Source organism: Hemitrygon akajei, chromosome 10 (genome assembly GCF_048418815.1).
Source record: "Hemitrygon akajei chromosome 10, sHemAka1.3, whole genome shotgun sequence".
Classification (NCBI taxonomy): Eukaryota; Metazoa; Chordata; class Chondrichthyes; order Myliobatiformes; family Dasyatidae; genus Hemitrygon; species Hemitrygon akajei.
Window position 1 is genome coordinate 72,890,801 of NC_133133.1, and position 18,996 is coordinate 72,909,796.

The 18,996-nt window shown below is 41.3% G+C and overlaps 1 protein-coding gene across 1 annotated transcript in view; it reads right to left on the reverse strand.

Annotated features, from left to right (window-relative positions):
• Positions 1-18,996, reverse strand: part of LOC140734467 (succinate--CoA ligase [ADP-forming] subunit beta, mitochondrial-like) — an 89,767-nt gene that overhangs the window by 50,179 nt on the left and 20,592 nt on the right. Inside the window, exons 2-4 of the mRNA XM_073058454.1 lie at positions 15,846-16,020; positions 10,341-10,440; positions 442-604 (exon numbers count right to left, since the gene is read on the reverse strand). Of these exons, the coding sequence (XP_072914555.1) occupies positions 442-604; positions 10,341-10,440; positions 15,846-16,020 (438 nt within the window). The remainder of the gene's footprint in view (positions 1-441; positions 605-10,340; positions 10,441-15,845; positions 16,021-18,996) is intronic.

Genomic DNA, 18,996 nt, shown 5'->3' on the forward strand with positions numbered 1-18,996 from the left:
AGGTTAGATAGGAACTAGTTTGGTGATACTTATTGTAACATCTCACACAAAAATTTCAATATGATGTAAACTCGAGTAATGTTAATACCCTTCAAACAAAGCATTAACTAATTCTCTGCAATTCCCTGTTCCAAAAGAATTGCTATATTTAAATATTGTAGCCATAAACTAACATGAATAAAATAAAAAAATGCTGGAAACATTCCAGATATTAGACAGTATTTGTCGTTTGAGATAAACATTTCAGATCAATGATCATTCACCAAGCTAAACATAAAAACTTCTATTTCAGAATTTCAGCATCTTCATTCTTCAAACCAAAAAGATCAACTGTTTCTCTATCCCACAGATACTGCCCAAAAAGTTGAATGTTTCCAATAATTCTTGCTTTTCATCCTTAGTATTTGACTAATGAAGTTATGAACAACATTAATTATTCACCTGAAAAGATCTGTCCATTGTGATAGCAAAATAGTACTCTCTTCTTGGATACCTGCGTTCACAGATAAACACCTTGTTGCATATCCTTCCTTTCTTCCCAGTTTGTTTAGTGATTAGTTTTCTTCCAATCATCCTTGAAGCAATATCTCGGACTTCTTCTGGGCTGCAAGGGGATCAATACTTTACTGAACATAATCAGCAAAATACATAAATTGACAGTTTTTAAATACAAGAAATTTTTAAATGTTTTTGAAACTCTCATCTAACTGATCAACATGTGCAAACTTGAAATAAACAGACAAACCAAGTCAAATCAAAGACCAAAACTGTAATTTTTCCAACGTAACCATGAATTTAGAGAAAAAATAATTCAAGCAACAAATCTTTCCCCTGAAGGTGCCTTTTTTGTGGAGCTGTTTTGGATTAGACATTTAATTGTTTTCTTCTCATTCTTCAAAAATGACATGAAAAACCAGGAATCATCTAAAAATTGAATAGACAAAAATACTGCAGGAACTCAGCATGCCAGGCAACATCAATGGAAAAAAGTAAACAGTCAAAGTTTCAGGTCAAAATCCTTCATGCGGACTGGATCTCTTGTTTGTAAAATTAAAGTGTCAACTTTGTCACAGACACTGCACAAAAATCTTAAGTTCTTTTACACAATTGAGTCACTATGGAAGAGTGCTATTCACCTCCATTCGGAGCAAATGTGCAAGGAAATGGAAGTGCATGTTGTTCAGAACAATTGGTCCCCTCACAATTAAAAAAAAAAGAGAATAGAATGGAATTATCCCAAACCAAAAAATTCAATTTCCACCCGGATAACTCAATAATTCTGGGCAATAAACACATATATTAATATCACCCAAGGGAGTAACATGGCATCCCAACTTAGCCTATCCCACATATTATTAACTTAATCCTTTGTAAGACTGTCTGATAAGCCATATAGTCAGACATCTGATCATTTTGACATTTAGCAATCACATAACCTGATGGGTCTTTCATTAATGACCTAACCATGGAACACAGTAATACTATCAACTCAGTTTGGTCAACTTAGTGTAGCTTTCCGACTAGGTCCAAGTGGAGAGCAACAGCTGACACTGGCACATCTTGGTAACCCTGCCCCTCTCACACTTCCCATTTTCAAATCAATAATTAATACTCTACTTGTTCCAAAAGTGAAACAAAGATATTTTTGTTTAATCACACATCAAGTAATTAGGATTTCTGATGTATACCATACTAAACTTGAGAATTCAAAAGGAGACCTGAGCAAGTCTATGAAAGAAAAGAATGTGTAGGGCTATGGAGAGAAGGACAAGTATAAAAACAAGGGTATTTACAGTATACAGAGCTGGAACAAACATGATAGTCCAAAGGGCAATACTGTGACCTAACTGAAGGAAGAATCTAATAAACATTCATTGCTGGACTGACTTTAAGCAAGTAGCTGGGGAAATAAGATAGGCTGCAAGGCATCCTTAACACTAGATTTAACTTTCTTTGAAACAGAATTCAGAAATATAGTCAAAGAATCACATTAATTACAGTAGAGCAGACAATTGACACAAGTCTGTGATTCATATTTAATTAGATTTTAAATTACAGTTAGGTTTATCTTATTCAAGGAGATCCATCATATGCTCACAACTGGGACTTCGAAAGGTTTTTTCCTCAGTAATTTCAATATACTTACTAAACAGTATGACATTTACTTAACAATGGCAGTACCTGACTTAAGAGAAGTGATAGATAGATAGATACTTTATTCATCCCCATGGGGAAATTCAACATTTTTTCCAATGTCCCATACACTTATTGTAGCAAAACTAATTACATACAATACTTAACTCAGTAAAAATATGATATGCATCTAAAATCACCCTCTCAAAAAGCATTAATAATAGCTTTTAAAAAGTTCTTAAGTAGTTTACTTAAATACATTGAGTCCTAACCCCAGCACTTTAACATATCTTATTCCTGGCGGTTGAATTGTAAAGCCGAATGGCATTGGGGAGTATTGATCTCTTCATCCTGTCTGAGGAGCATTGCATCGATAGCAACCTGTCGCTGAAACTGCTTGTCTGTCTCTGGATGGTGCTATGTAGAGGATGTTCAGGGTTTTCCATAATTGACCATAGCCTACTCAGCGCCCTTCGCTCTGCTACCGATGTTATACTCTCCAGTAATTTGCCCACGACAGAGCCCGCCTTCCTTACCAGCTTATTAAGACGTGAGGCGTCCCTCTTCTTAATGCTGCCTCCCCAACACACCACCACAAAGAAGAGGGCGCTCTCCACAACTGACCTATAGAACATCTACAGCATCTCACTACAAACATTGAATGACGCCAACCTTCTAAGGAAGTACAGTCGACTCTGTGCCTTCCTGCACAAGGCATCTGTGTTGGCAGTCCAGTCTAGCTTCTCGTCTAACTGTACTCCCAGATACTTGTAGGTCTTAACCTGCTCCACACATTCTCCATTAATGATCAATGGCTCCATATGAGGCCTAGATCTCCTAAAGTCCACCACCATCTCCTTGGTCTTGGTGATATTGAGAGGCAGGTAGTTTGAGTTGCACCATATCACAAAGTCCTGTATCAGTTTCCTATACTCTTCCTCCTGTCCATTCCTGACACACCCCACTATGGCCGCGTCATCAGCGAACTTCTGCACATGGCAGGACTCCGAGTTATATTGGAAGTCTGATGTGTACAGGGTGAACAGGACCGGAGAGAGCACGGTCCCCTGCAGTGCTCCTGTGCTGCTGACCACCGTGTCAGACCTACAGTCTCCCAACCGCACATACTGAGGTCTATCTGTCAAGTAGTCCACTATCCAATCCACCATGTGAGAGTCTACTCCATCTCCGTTAGTTTGTGCCTTAAGATCTTGGGCTGGATGGTGTTAAAGGCACTAGAGAAGTCCAGGAATGTAATCCTCACAGCACCACTGACCCCATCCAGGTGAGAGAGGGATTTGTGTAGCAAATACGTGATAGCATCCTCCACTCCCACCTTCTCCTTATACGCAAACTGAAGAGGATCCCGGGCGTGCCTGGTTTGTGGCCTCAGATTCTGTATTATCAGCCGCTCCATGGTCTTCATCACGTGCGACGTCAAGGCAACAGGTCTGAAGTCATTCAACTCCTTTGGTTGTGGTTTCTTCGGTACCGGGACAATACAGGATGTTTTCCACTGTCTGGGTACTCTTCTCTGCTCCAGGCTCATGTTGAAGATGCACTGTAGTGGTTCTCCCAGCTCAGTCGCACAGGCCCTCAGTAATCGTGGGGATACTCCATCCGGTCCAGCCGCCTTGCTGGTACAGATCTTCCTCAGTTGACCTTCCACCTGTGCAGCCGTAATCCTGGGCGTGGGCAAGGTCTCCTGTGAGTGGCTATTTTCATGTGAGGGAAGTAAGAGGGAGGACGATTAGAAAGACAAGCCTGGTGTGGAGTTCTGCGGTGAGGATGAGATTGTGCTGTCGAACCTATTGAAGAAGTTGTACAGGCAGTCCCCGGGTTACAAACGAGTTCCATTCCTGAGTCCGTCTTTAAGTTGGATTTGTATGTAAGTCGGAACAGGTATTTAGCGTCAGTTAGTCAAACATTTGTCTCAGTATATAGTATATATTTTACATTTCTATGCATATAAAACACTTAAGAAACGTATTATTTCAATAATTAAATCAGTGCGTTGCTTAGTAATAATCGTAGCTTTCATCAGGGCAAGGCCTTTCACATGCTCCATTATTCTCACTTTATCCTTTAAAATTGTTCTGATCATTGACCGGCTGTAGCTTAATGCTTTTCCAATGACCGATAGCGTTTCACCTCTTTCCGATCACTTTATTATTTCCACTTTATTTCAATCGTGATCGTTTTCCGTCAACTGCGGATTCAGCAGCAGCTGCGGACGACGGGTCCTGACCTGAGCTCCCCCAGGTCCTAAAGTCCACCCGCACTGGGGGCAGTGCTGACTGGAAAAGTGGGGGGGGGGGGGTCAGGGCGAATCTTGCTAAGAAAAATTTAAGCTAAATACAAAGTAACACACTCAACACAGCATTAACGGCAACAAATTAAAATGGCAGAAGACGCTGTGATCTGACTTAAAATGGCGGATGGTGTTCTCCTTCTTCCGTTCGTAAGTTGAACGTTCATAACTCGGGGACTGCCTGTATTCCAAAGCTTTAAATTGAACATCAAAAAAGTTGAAAGTAAATAGTCTCCAAGTAATAAGTAAATTGGTTCGTTATAGCTAAGGAAGGAACAGGCTCCTCAGCAACTACAGGAAGTCATGAAATCAGGAGATAGGAATCAGATCTTAAATTAATACTCTGCATTTGTAGTCTCCAGGGAGAAGGACACGGAAGCGGGAGGTTTAAGGGAGAGGTACATGGGGATATTCTACAGCATATTGTATTAGAAAAGTGGAAGAGCTAAAATTATTGGAGCACTTTAAAACAAATAAAACCCCAGAGCTGATAGTATAAGAACATAAGAATTAAGAGCAGGAGTAGGACATCCACCATTCAATAAGATCATGGCTGATTTGGTCGTCGACTCATCTCCACCTACCTACCCATAACCCTTAATTCCCCTACTATGTAAAAATCTATCCAACGTTGCCTTAAATATATTTACTGAGGTTGCCTTCACTGCTTCATTGGGCAGAGAATTCCACAGATTCACCACCCTCTGGGAAAAGCAGTTCCTCCTCATCTCCCTCCTAAATCTATTCCCCTGAATCTTGAGGCTATGTGCCCTAGTTCTAGTCTCACCTACCACTGAAAACAACTTTCCTGCTTCCATCTTTATCTATCCCTTTCATAATTTTATATGTTTCTATAAGATCTCCTCTCATTCTTCTGAATTCCAACGAGTACCGTCCCAGGCAACTTAATCTCTCCTCATATCTAACCCCCTCATCTCTAGAATCAACCTGGTGAACCACCTCCAAAGCCAGTATATCCTTCCTCAAGTAAGGAGACCAGAACTGCACATTGTTTTCCAGGTTGCAGCCTCACCAGTACCCTGTACAGATGCTGCATAATCTCCCTGTTCTTCTAGCAATGAAGGCCAACATCCCATTTGCCTTCTTGATAGCCTGCTGCACCTGCAAACCAACCTTTTGTGATTCATGCACAAGCACTCCCAAATCCCTCTGCAGCATGCTGCAATATTTTATCAGTTAAATAATAATCTGTTCTTTCATTTTTCCTTCCAAAGTGGATAACCTCACATTTACCAACATTGTATTCCATTTACCAGAACCTTGCCCACTCATTTAACCTATCTATATCTCTCTGCAGACTCTCCTTATCTTCTGCACAATTTGCTTTTCCACTCAATTTAGTATCATCAACAAACACTACACTCGGTCCTCTCTTCCAGATCGTTAATGTATATCGTGAACAGTTGCAGGCCTAGCACTGAGCCCTGCAGCACAACGCTCACCACTGATTGCCAACCAGAGTAACATCCATGTATCCCAAACTCTCTGCTTTCTATTAGTTAACCAATCCTCTATCCATGCTAATACATCGCCCCCAACTCCATTCATCCTATCTATCCCAGGAAGCTGTAGGAAGAAAGGGAGGGAATTGCTAGAGTGCTAAGAAAGATTTTTGCATCTTCATTAGCTACAGGTGGTTTATTATCGTCACATATACTAGGATAATGAGACGTTTTCATCTGCATGCAATTCAGACATTTAAGGAGTACAAAAGGAATTAAATGATTAACCGCAGAATATAGTATCACAGTTACAGAAAAAGTGCAGTGCAGGTGGACAAATTAGGTACAAGGGCCGTGATAAGGTAGATTTAGAGATCAAGAGTTCATTTTTATCACAGAAAGTCCATTCAAGTGTCTTACAACTGTGGGATAGAATTTATTCTTGAGCCCAGTGGTACATGTTCTCAAGCTTTTAACCATGTCCCTCTTAACCTTCTCTGCTCCAGGGAAATAGACCCAGCCTCACTTCATAGTTGAAATGCTCCACACCAGGCAACATCCTGGTGAATCATTTCTGCAACCTTTCCATCACTACCACTCCCTTCTACAATGTGGTGACCAGAACTGCATGGAGTACTCCAGCTGTGGTTTGACAAATGTTAAGTCTCCCACTTATAAAACTGCATTGCCCTCAACAACTCATTTTGCCATTAAAAGTTCAACAGGATTGACCAGACACGATCTGCCCTTGTCAAAGCAGTGCTAGCCATCTCTGATGTAAATCTGTTGTCACTGAGTCAATTCAGCTCTTGTACAAAGTTTGCTTGCAGATGGTAGCTTTGTGCTGCAAATAATCTGTTAGGAGCAAACTGCGATCCTATTGTAGTAAGTAAGTATGAGACAATTTCTGCCTGTAGCTCAATAAAACCAAAAGCCAGCAGCAAAATATCAAAACGCAGCACAGGAAGAGGCCCATTGGCACACAATATTTGCGTTGACCATGATGCCAAATTAATCTGCCTGCATGTGATCTATGTCCCTCCGTTCCCTGTATGTTCACATGGAATGTCCAAATGCCTGTAAAATGCTACCATTGTCTCTGCCTCCACCACCCAACCTGGCAGTATTTTCTAGACACCTACCGCTCTCTGTACATAAAACTTACCATGCACATCTGTCCCTCTCTTACATTAAAGCTATCCATTGTAGCATTAGCATTCTACACTGGGGAAAAGACTCTGATTACTGACCCTATCTATCCCTGTCATTATTTTAAAACCCTCTACTATGTCTCCCTTTAGTCTCTGAAGCTCTAGGGAAAACAACTGAAATTTGCCCAACCTTTCCTTATAGTTCCTACTGTCTAATCCAGGCAGCATCCTAATAAACCTCTTCTGTAGCTTCTTCCACAGTCTCCTCATTCTTCCTGGAATAGGGTGACCAGAACTGCACACTAACTCCAAGTGTGGTCTGACTACAGTTTTAAATAGCTGCAGCATAACTTCCTTACTCTTCTACTCATCACCTCCACATATGAAGATAAACATTCCATACACCATCTTTGCCACCTTAACCACCTGCAATGACATTTTTAATGAACTATTGATTTGGGCCCCAAGACCCTTCTGTACCTCAATGTATAGAACATAACAGCCAGGTACAGGCCCTTAAGCTTTCCCAACCTTCCAATCAAATCTAAAAATCAGTCTAAACCATTCCCTCCTAAACAGCACTCTACATTTCCATTCACCCATCTACTATTAACTTTAGGAGTTTATTGTTAACTGTATACTTTTTTTCCCCCCATTTGACCTCCTGAAGTACAACACCTCACACATGCCCAGGTTAGACTCCATCTGCTACTTCTCTTTCCATATCTGGAATTGATCCATGTTCCACTGTATTCTGTCATAGTCCTTCACACTGTCCACAACCCAAGTAATCTTGGCATATCAGTAAACTTCCTAATCCACTCAAATCATGATTACATATCACAGGTAACAAATAAGAGATCATTAAAGAACACCACCGATCACAGATCTCCAGTTGGATTACATCGTTCCACTCCAGAAGACTGTCTGTCTTCTATGGGCAAGCCAGTTCTGAGATCATGCTAGCGATGTATTCTGGATCACCTACATTTTATCTTCTGAATCAACCTAATACAAGAGAACTTAGCAAATGCCTTGCTAGAGTCCATGCAGGTAATGTCCATAACCTACCTCATCAAGCAGCTTTGTCACTTCCTCAAAAATTGTAAATTTATAAGGTGTGACCAGCCCTGTACAGTCAAGCTAACTGTTGACAAGCAGGCCAAGCTTTTCCAAATGTCCATAAATCCTATTTCATAGCAATCCCTCCAATAGCTTCCCCAGTACTAATATGACGTTCACTGACTATAATTGTCTGGATTATCCTCATTTCCCTTCTTGAACAAAGAAACGTTTGCTACTCTCCAGTCCTTCAGGACCACGTCTATTACTAACTATAAAACTCCAGCAATCTCTTCACTTGCTTTTTTTCTGTATTCTGGGATATATGCCATCAGGCCCTAGGGAATCCAAGACCACAAGACATATGAGCACAATTTGGCCATTTAGCCTACTGAGACTTCTCAGCCATTCAATCATAACTGTTTTATTTCCCCTCTCAAACCAACCCTCCAGTCTTTACTCTGTAACCTTTTGACACCCTTACTAATCAAAAAAACATCAACCTCTGCTTTAAATATACTCAACAATTTGGCCTCCACAGATGTCTGTGACAATGAATTCTACAGATTCACCACTCTCTGGCTAAAGATATTCCTCTTCTCTGTCCTATTCTGAGACTCTGCTGCTATTGGAAATATACTCTGCACTCTATCTGGGCCATTCAATATTCCACAACTTTCAGTGAAAACACCCCCTTCATTCTTCTAAACTCCAGCAAGTACAGGACCAGGGCCCAATGAACGCTCCTTATACATGAACCTTTTCATTACTGGAATCATTCTCATAAATCTTCCCTACTACATCCTTTCTTAGATATGAGGCCCAAAACTGCTCAGAATACTCAAAGATCTGACTACTGTTTTATAAAGCCTCAGCATTGTTTTTATATTCTAGTCCTCTCAAAATGAATGCTAACACTGCATTTGCACATCAATCAGCAAGTGACCTTCAGTGAATCTTGCACGAGAACTCCCAAGTACCTTTGCACCTCTGATTTCTGAATTTGCTCCCCATTTGGAAATAGTCTATGCCCTTATTTCTTCTACCAAAGTGCATGACCTTATACTTCGCTACACTTACTCCATCTGCCAATTTCTTGTGCATTCACCGAATCTGTCCAAATCCTTCTGTCGACTTCCTGCTTCCTCAACACTATTCACCCCTCCACTTTGTATCATTTGCAAACCTCACCACAGAGCCATCAATTACATGTAAAATAGCAGAATTAACACTGCCTCTTGCAGAACAATACCTGTCACCAGCAGACAAACCAGGAAAGTCCCACACTTTGCCTTCTTCCAGTCAGTCACTCTTCTGTCTAATCTATGGTCTTTCCTGTAATACTACATTTATCTTATCTACCAGCCTTATGTGTGGTACCTTGTTAAAGTCCTTTTGAAAATTCATCTAAACATAATCCACTGACACTCCATTGTCTATGTTGCCTGTTACTTCCTCAAAGAATTCCAACAGCTAAGATTTCCCCTTAAAGAAACCAAGCTGAAATCGGCTTATTTTATCATGTGCCTCTAAATAACCCCAAACCTTCCCCCTAATAATGGACTCTAACATCTTACCACACAATTACATCACCTACAATTTTAAACACGAGAAAGTCAGCAGATGTTGGAAATCCAAAGCACACACAATATACTGGGGGAAATCAGCAGGTCAAGTAGCACCTATCAAATTGAACAGCAGTCGACATTTCGGGCTGAGACCCTTCTCCAGGACTGAAAAGGAAGGGGGCAATGCTGGAATAAAAAGGTGGGGTGAGAGGAAGAAGGTTAGCTAGAGGTGATAGGTGAAGCCAGGTGAGTGGGAAAGGTAAAAAGCTGGAGAAAGAATATGATAAGAGAGGAAAGACGACTATAGGAGAAAGGAAAGGAGGAGGCGACCCAGGAGAAAGTGATAGTCCAGAGAGAAGAGGTAAAAATTCTTTCAACTATTGATATATTGGACACTTTCCACAATTTTAAATTCCAAAAAAGTTTGAAACTACTTAAGCTGCATGAAGCAACATAACTTTGGCAACATGACAAAATGTTCATTCTTGATTATTCTTGAATAAAATCATATTTTCACTGCCATAGTCAAGAGAGAACTCACTGAGTACTGCTCAGCATACAATTTCAACAGTCTGAATGCTGGGGCAGGAGAACCTACTGTAGAAGCAGTACATTTAATTACAGTACACTGAATTGTAATCTCCAGACTTACGAGTATACAATTTTCACTCCTCCCTTCAGACCACCTTCAAATTCTCCTTTCCCACGACCACCAGCAAGCACTTGAGCTTTCACCACCACATCTTTTGACCCTGTTAGAGCAAGAAGGATTCATTAATCCTATGAGCACAAACATTTGACATTCTTCTATGAAGGACTGGGGGGGGGGGGGGGATGCCAAAGAGGGAAGGGAGACAAATGAGTCCACCCACAATCAGGAATCGTTCACTTTTGGATGACAATATGTATCAGCTGATGTATAGCCAACAATAAAACAACAAAAGTGAATCTGCAGATGCTGGAAATAAATAAAAACACAAAATGCTGGCAGAACTCCGCAGGCCAGACAGCATCTACGGGAGGAGATAGTGACGACACTTCGGGCCGAAACGTCATCACTACCTCCTCCCATAGATGCTGTCTGGCCTGCTGAGTTCTGCCAGCATTTTGTGTTTTTAACAAAACAACATACTTCTATTCAGAGATCCTCGCAGACTACTGTCAATGAACTGTATCTGAAATGTAGCTACTGTTGTATTGAAGAAAATATGGCAGCTAATTTCCAAACTACACATGTCACAGAGGTGAAAGACATGACCCTTAATACAGGTAAGGAATGAATACTGGATTTTCTATATGGTAGAAACAGGACTGTGTGGAGCAAAGCATATACAAAAGGCTAAAGATGCTAAGTGAACAAGAAAGTACCAAATTGTAAATGATATGTAATGAGGAAATATTATATTTTTGATTTTGGTAGGTACGTATTGTTATGACCCCAGCCCCCTCCTTTGTGAGATTCGCAAGAGCCCTAGACAAGGGGGGGTCAAATGACCCAAGAGAGAGAGGGAGACGTGCTGAAGACCACGTTCCCCCGGGAAGCAGAATAAAGCGACTCTTTGACTATTGTCTCATGAAAACCACGTGTAAAGCCCTCGGGCAAAGTGGGCTGATCGCTCAACAAGACAAAAACCTCGGACATAGCCATCGTCTTGGGAGACACCTTTGTGAGATAAGGAACTGGCCTACGTGCAAAATCTCAGGGCAATGTGAGATGGGTGATGGGGGGGAAGGATTGCCTCGCCCCCCCCCCCCCCCCACCCTGATGGACATCTACAACCCTGCCAGTCCAGATAAAAGGTGAGCTGCCGAGGCGGGGCGCCAGACGCACCAGAAGATACGCGAGAATTCCTGCGACTGCGTTTAGAGAGCGACAGCCGGTGGTGGTGTGTGCGTCCTTCCCTTGCCTGGGATTGGCGACATCACCACGGAAGAACGGCCTAGCTACAGGGGAAGCCACAGATGAGAGTCCATACCCCAACGAGACTTCCGACTACCTCCTACAGGTTGGAAAAACTGTCAGGTAAATGTTTCATTCTCTCTCTCTCTTTCTAACCAAAGTGCACCAACGTGACATCACGACAACGGCAGCGGGTGGAACTGCAGTGACCACAAAAAGACTTTTGAATATCCAGTAAACAATATATATCTACATTACCCCTAGACATCTGTAGAGCTTATTTCTGATTGATTATTACTATACCTGTGCTTTAGATTGAGTTGTGACGACGTATATGATCTGAATGTTTTGTATTAACCATACGTTTGTGCCCCTTTATAAATAAAAACATTTGAAAATAGTAGCATCAGGCTTCGGTGGCTCCATCTATCTCTGCTGGAAAACTACCCGGTTACTGGGGAACGTAACAGTATACAAATACAGAATAATGCTTAAAAGACATAAATCTTGGAAACGTTGATTTATATAGAGAGCTGGGCATACTGGTGCAGAAAATATTATAGAACAATCAATCATAAAGACTGAGTGTCATAACAAGACTGTTGAACTATAAGGGCAGGTAAATCTTGCCACATCTTGTAGGTTGTTTTGACAACTGCTTACAATATGTAAAAATATATTTGTCTTGCAGGTACTGAAGTTAATTCAGATGCAATGTTACTTGACTTACGATGGTTTGTGAAAGGAGGGTGGGTCTTTTGAGGAGAAAACAAGAATATAATTATACTCATTGAAATTTTACACAGTTGAAAAGACAAACACTATCTAGTTCAAGATCAGTTTATTGTCATTCAACCATACCGTTTGTACTGCCAAACAAAATAACGTTCTTCCTGACAAGGTACACTACATAGTACATATAACTCACACACTTAACACATTAAGTGATATTACCACAAATAAAATAACTAATAAGGTACATATACGTTACAAGTTAAAAAGGAAACCGTATAATGCTATTGATGCTTCATACGTGATGAGACCCAAATGGCGGCATGGAGTTCGGTAATCTTATGACCTGAGGGTAGAAGCTGTTTCTCATCCTAACAGTTCTTGTCCTAATGCTACAGTACCTCGTGCCTGATGGTAGGGGTCAAACACATTGTTGGATGGATGGGAGGGATCACTGACATTGCATACACAGGTGCCTTACAATTCCCATACCAGACAGTGATTCTGCTGGTCAGGATACTCAATGATGCACTAGTAAAAGTGGGTTAAAATGGGGAGGGAGGGGGTGTGGAGAGAGAGTCTCACTCGCCTTAATCTCCTCAGGAAGTGGAGATGCTGCTGCGCTTTCTTGACCAAAGAGGTAATGTTGAGGGACCAGGTAAGATTGTCTGTCATGTACGCTCCTGGAAATCTGGTGTTCCTAACTCTCTCCACAGAGGTTCAGTGAGGAGAGGTCAGCCTGCACCTTCCTAGAGTCCACAATCATTTCTTTGGTTCAAAGTTTATTATCAGAATACATACACATCACCACATACAACCCTGAGATTCTTTTTCTGCGGGCATACTTAGCAAATCTATAGAGTAGTAACTGTAAACTATAAACATCAGGAACTGTAAACTAAACAAACTGTGGAAATGCAGATAATAAATAAACAACAATAAGTAATGGACATGAAATAACTAGATAAAAGAGTCCTTAAATGAGTATAGTTAACCCCTCTTGTTCATGAGCCCGATGGTTGAGGAGTCTTGACCACCTTGTGCTCACACAATTTTAACAGCTGCTCTACCTCCTCTCTGAATGCCATCTCATCTTTGTTGCTGAAGAGGCCAACCACTGTTGTGTCATCAGCAAACTTAATGATTCAGTTTGGACTACATCTAGCAATGCAGTCATGCACCAGCAACATAAACAGCAGCAGGGTAACCACATAGTCATGGAGTGCACTGGTGCTCAGTATGATGGAGGTAGAGATGTTTCTGCCAACACAGCTAACTGTGGCCTTTCTGTCAAGAAGTACAGGATCCAGTTACAGAGAGAAGATGTGGACAGTTTACCCACCAGTTTCTGAGGTTTGATCATAATAAACACCAAGCTGAAGTCAAGATACAGCAACCCGGCATACAAAGTACCATTTTCTAGCTAGGACAGGACGGAGTGGAGTGCAGGGGCTTGGCATCATTAGTAGACTGACTAGAGCAATAAGCAAACTGTAAAAGGGTCCAATGTACAAGGAAGATGGGATTTAATGTGATCCATAACCAGCCACTTCATCATTGTTGAGGTCTGTGCCATTGGATGGTGGTCACACATCAATGGAGGCAAGGGATAGGAACGGGCAGAACCACTGCCGGGCAGCGGCAGGTCGGCCGGATCCGCCCGACGGAGGCAAGGGGTAGGAACAGGCATAGGTCCAGGGTGACCAACACAACAGTCATGATAACGGGAAAATCAGAAACGGCCGGCAGACAGCGCGACCGCACAAACAAAACAAACGAGTGGAGAAGCGGGACCAGCGCATGGGAAGAAAGGTGGGGGAGTGTACCAACCTGGCAGTACTGGTACGGGCAGAGAAGCATGATAAAGAATAGATCTGAGCCCGGGCGGGATAACAGAATGCAGAGAAGAGTTCGGAGCAGGCGGAGAAACAGGAAACAGAACAAAACAACCATCCACCTGGTCCCAGTCCCAAGGCCCCTTATAAACACCTGCAGCTCAATGAGTTACAGGTGTGCCTCCTTGAACCAGGGGGGTCCCAACTAGTTCACGGGTGACGGGAGGGACAACTGCAGTACCCGGAGTCCGGAGCCCTCGGACCGGATCAAAACCCGGAACGCGGTTCCAGACCGGACCGACAGACGGTGGCTGCCTTGAAGCCTGAGGGAACAGCGGACTGTTCCAGAGAGATGCTGAAAATGTCTCTTGGAACTTCAATTAACTGAGCTGCAGTGGTCCATATGGAAGCATTAGCTTAACAGATAAGTTTCAGAGAATCCAATCCAAAGGGAAGCAGCTTCGTTTGCACCAGAGATGTTGGTATAAACCAGGTCTAATGTGTCTTCATCCAGGTAGCAAAGTCAACAAGTTGATAGAATTTAGGCAGGACTTTTTTTAAGTTAGCATGGTTGAAGTTGCCAGTAACAACAAAGAAACCGTCGGGGTATGTGGTTCGCAAGTCACTCATGGCACCATAGAGCTCACAGAGTGCTTCCCCAGCAACAGCACAAGTGGGTGGGGGAGAATGTAAACAGCAACAATCACAGTAACAGTGAACTCCCTTGGTATATAGAAGGGCCTGCACTTCACTATTAAGAACTCTACCATAGGTGAACAGTGAGTCACTACCAAAGTGTTGGTCAGAAGTTTTATCAGAAGTTTGATCACATTTCATTCCACTAAATTACACTTAGTGCAGTATAACTTACCTGCTCCTCACAAGACAAACTCCTCATTTCCGAGAATCCAATGGTTGGGTACAGTATAAGTAAAAGTTTTACCGTTTGACTCGGTGAAAAGTGCACCAAATTTTGTTTTTAAAGACTAGATATGTGGCCAATATCCTCTTTTTCTCATGCTTGCGCTATGTGCAATTTCTCTTCAATAAAATACAATTTGTAGGCACATATATAAATGAAAGCATGTAATGGATCTTGAAGAGCCATGAGGTAGCTGACAACAACCAGAGTGCATGCTTTGTCTGAATGAGGACAAAAGGACAGTGTCCAGATACGGTATAAACTCATCACAAGATAATTCATTCACAATTAGATGTAGAAGAGCTCACCTGAGACATACACAGGCGCTTCAAAAGGAAATTATGCTGCACTCTAGCATTTAGGTGATAGTATGTGTCAATATTTAGAATATTTGCTAGACAAGATTAAAAAATGTAGGAAAAATCTTTGCAGAAGGCAAGTAGCCTGCTCTCATCCCTGATATTTTTTCTATACATTATACTAGTGACTCATACCACCCAGTGATCAAAGATAGGTACTACTCGCATTAGCATTGCTTTATATACATACTTTTAATTCAACCTCCTGGCAAAAGCCAATTACCTGAAATCCAGAAATAACATTGAAATTCTCTAAATGCTTCCTTCAGAAAAACCAAAATAATGAATGGATATTTTAATTGCCCTTCTTTGGTTCTCAATCTCATCTTTTTTTAAATACAAACATTACATCAAAACGAGTAGGATATTTAAATCGCCATAACAGGTTAACTTGCATGCACAGACATACCTATTGCTTTGGCAGCCTTGAAGGCCTCATCAGCAGAGCTGGCAACTTGTCCTTTAGGGACCCTTACGCCTGCATCTTTCAGTAAATCCATGCTGAGGTACTCATGAAGGGAAAGACTTCTTTTGTCTTGTTGTTGAGCTTCATTTCCAACCAGATTTAGGGGCCCACCAAAAATCTAAATGGAAAAAGATGTTTAAAAAATAAGATCCAGGGGTTAAGTGCCATAGAAGGCAAAGAGCTTGACGTTGTAGCTCCAGAATAATAGGAATTTGTTACCTAAAGAATTGTAAAGCAATGGAATTAGAAAAATTTCTAAAGTAATATTTTTGAGAATATTTGAACATTTTATGTACTTCTGTTAGCTAAAACAAGAAAATGCGATGTTCAGCAAACACTGAATTGAATGCCAGCTAATGCATATTTTAAAGCATTACTGCCCTCTTCAGATGCCACAGCAAATTTCACTTAACAGCACAGCAACTTCTAGGTAAACATGCGCCTCAGTCCAATAGGTTTGTGTAAATCAAACTGAATATAAGATAAGTAGGGCATTGTTACAAAGGGAGATTGATATCAGTAAGTCAGGGCTCTCTTAAATTCCATAGTTAAATTGATATGAGCAAAGAGGAATCAGCAAAATCCCAGTAAAGGCAAAACTTTAAGATTCTGTACCTTTTGTGTTTTGAAACTCAGTGCTACTTTTAAATAAAATGGAAAGACTGTGGACTATAGTAAGAGGTCGATGAATAGCCTGGTAGAAAACAATCTCACAAAGGCATGCTTCTTTGCTAATGCCCCCATGATGACCTTGCGACTGATGCAAGGTCTTGTTCTGAAAGATCAACCATTCTTTAGCCTCTGCAGATATCATTCCTACAAAAAAAACTCAGTGGCTTTTCAATTCTGGGACAAAGCTTCCAAAACAGCCAAGAGCAATCAGCAAATCTCCTCTGACACTTAGCTGCAAGGGTGGGCAACCTCAGTCAAGTCAGTGGTTATCAACTATGTAGAACTGAAGGATCAAGTTTCCACTTTAACTGAAGAGAAATGCCAGATAGATGATGTGAGGAACAGAAACATGTCATGCCACTACTCTAGATTATGAATGATTCCTGAAGGAGCGCAATTCATCACAGTTACTGAAATTAACATGTTCCTATTTCAAAATGGGTTAATTCCTTCCACAAAAAAAATTAAGTATAAATTTAAATAGAAATTTTTGTTTCAGAACTCAAAAATATCATTACCACAAAATAATTTTGTATTTTAAACAAAAGATTCTGCAGATGCTGGAAATCTTAAGCAATATAGACAAAATGCTGAAGGAACTCAGCAAGTCAGGTAGCATCTACCGAAGGGGAATAAACAGTCAATGCTTCGGGGCGAAACCCTTCATCAGGACTGGAAATAAAGAGAACAGAAGCCAGAATAATAAGGTGGGGGAGGGAAACAAGTACAAGCTGGTAAGTGATAGGTGAGACCAGGCGAGAGGAAAGGTGTGTGAGTGGGGCAGGCTATGAAGAAGTTGAAAGGGGATAGGCAGAAGAAGTGAAGGGCTGAAAAAGGAGGAATCTTATAGGAGAGAATAGTGGACCATTGCAGAAAGGGAAGGAGGGAAACCAGAAGAAGGTGATGGGCAGGTGAGAAGAAGTTAAGGGGTGAGAGTGTAACCAAAATAAGGTATGGAAAAAGAGTGTGGAGAGAGGGGGAGAAATTACTCAGGAGAAATCAATGTTTATTCCATCAGGTTGCCATCCCAGATGGAATATAAGGTGTTACTCCTTCAACCTGAGACACACAGACAGACATGTCAGAAAGGGAATGGGAAGTAAAACCGAAATGAGTAGCCACAGGGAGATTTTGCCATTTGCAGTGGACAATGTGAAGGTGTTTTGTAATTTTAAAACAATTCTGTGGTGATTTTGCTATACAACTGACCATAGGGTTTGTGTGCAAAATCTTAGAACATGATATTGCCAAGATCCCCTATCAGTTACACAGCTGAGTACATTAGAAATATTTTGCCATTTTTTCATCATTGCAGGGTCAAAAACTACATTTGGATAACTTCTTTAACTTAGCTAATATTCAAAGCACTTAAGAGGAATATAATACAGTCACCAACTGCCAGATTAGTCACATAAACAAAACCCAAATATGAAAGATCAAGACCTTTAGCTGACCAGCATCAGGTTTCAAAAAGAATGGTCCAGCTTTCAACTGGAGACCTCTGCATCGTACCTCAGGTAGGATACACTGGCTTTGGGGGGGAACAGTGAATTTCACAGAAACATATGAGTTTCTGTATGTTATTAAGACTTATTCTATATGATAGAGAGAAGCTACTTTTGTTTGCTGGGAACAAAAAGACATTGTATAAGCATCAATATGTAAATTGTTTGATGAGGAAAGGAGTTTTAATAGGTAATCCAAATTTCAGCAGGGAGCACATTGGGAACAGTCAACAGTCATCAGAACAATCACCTAGACTGTCAGAGGCGGTTTCAGGTTAAATCCACCTCTAATATGTGAGAATCTTTTATAAGCCAGCTGGTCAAAGTACAGGACCAGCATGTTCCTGTGAACACAAGGAAATCTGCAGATGCTGTAAATTCAAACAACACACACAAAATGCTGGTGAAACACAGCAGGCCAGGCAGCATCTATAGGGAAAAGCACTGTCGACGTTTCGGGCCGAGACCCTTCGTCAGGACTAATCCTGTGAACCTTGGATGACAAGATATTCTAAGTTTAGTCAAGCAGAAGCCAAAATCAGAAAAGGCTCTTGAAGAACAGAAAGGACAAACAACAAAGAAAGAACTGAAGAGGCCATCAAATGTCATTGGCAAGTAGAATTAAAGATAATATTAAGGCATTTTACATGCAGAAATGGAGGGGAAGGGGAGATCCACTCAAGAACAAACAGGGAATTAATGTATAGAGCCAAAGGAAGTAGTTCCGGACTGGTGAGGTCACAGAAGACTGGAGAACAACCAGAGTTGTTCCTTTGTTTAAGGGCAGCAGGGATAATCCTGGAAATTACAGACTGATGCATTTTACCAGACTGGCAAGGAAATTATGGGAGAAGATTCTGAACTACTGTATTTACCTGAAAAATCGTGAACACTTTAGGGATGGTCGGCAAGGCTTT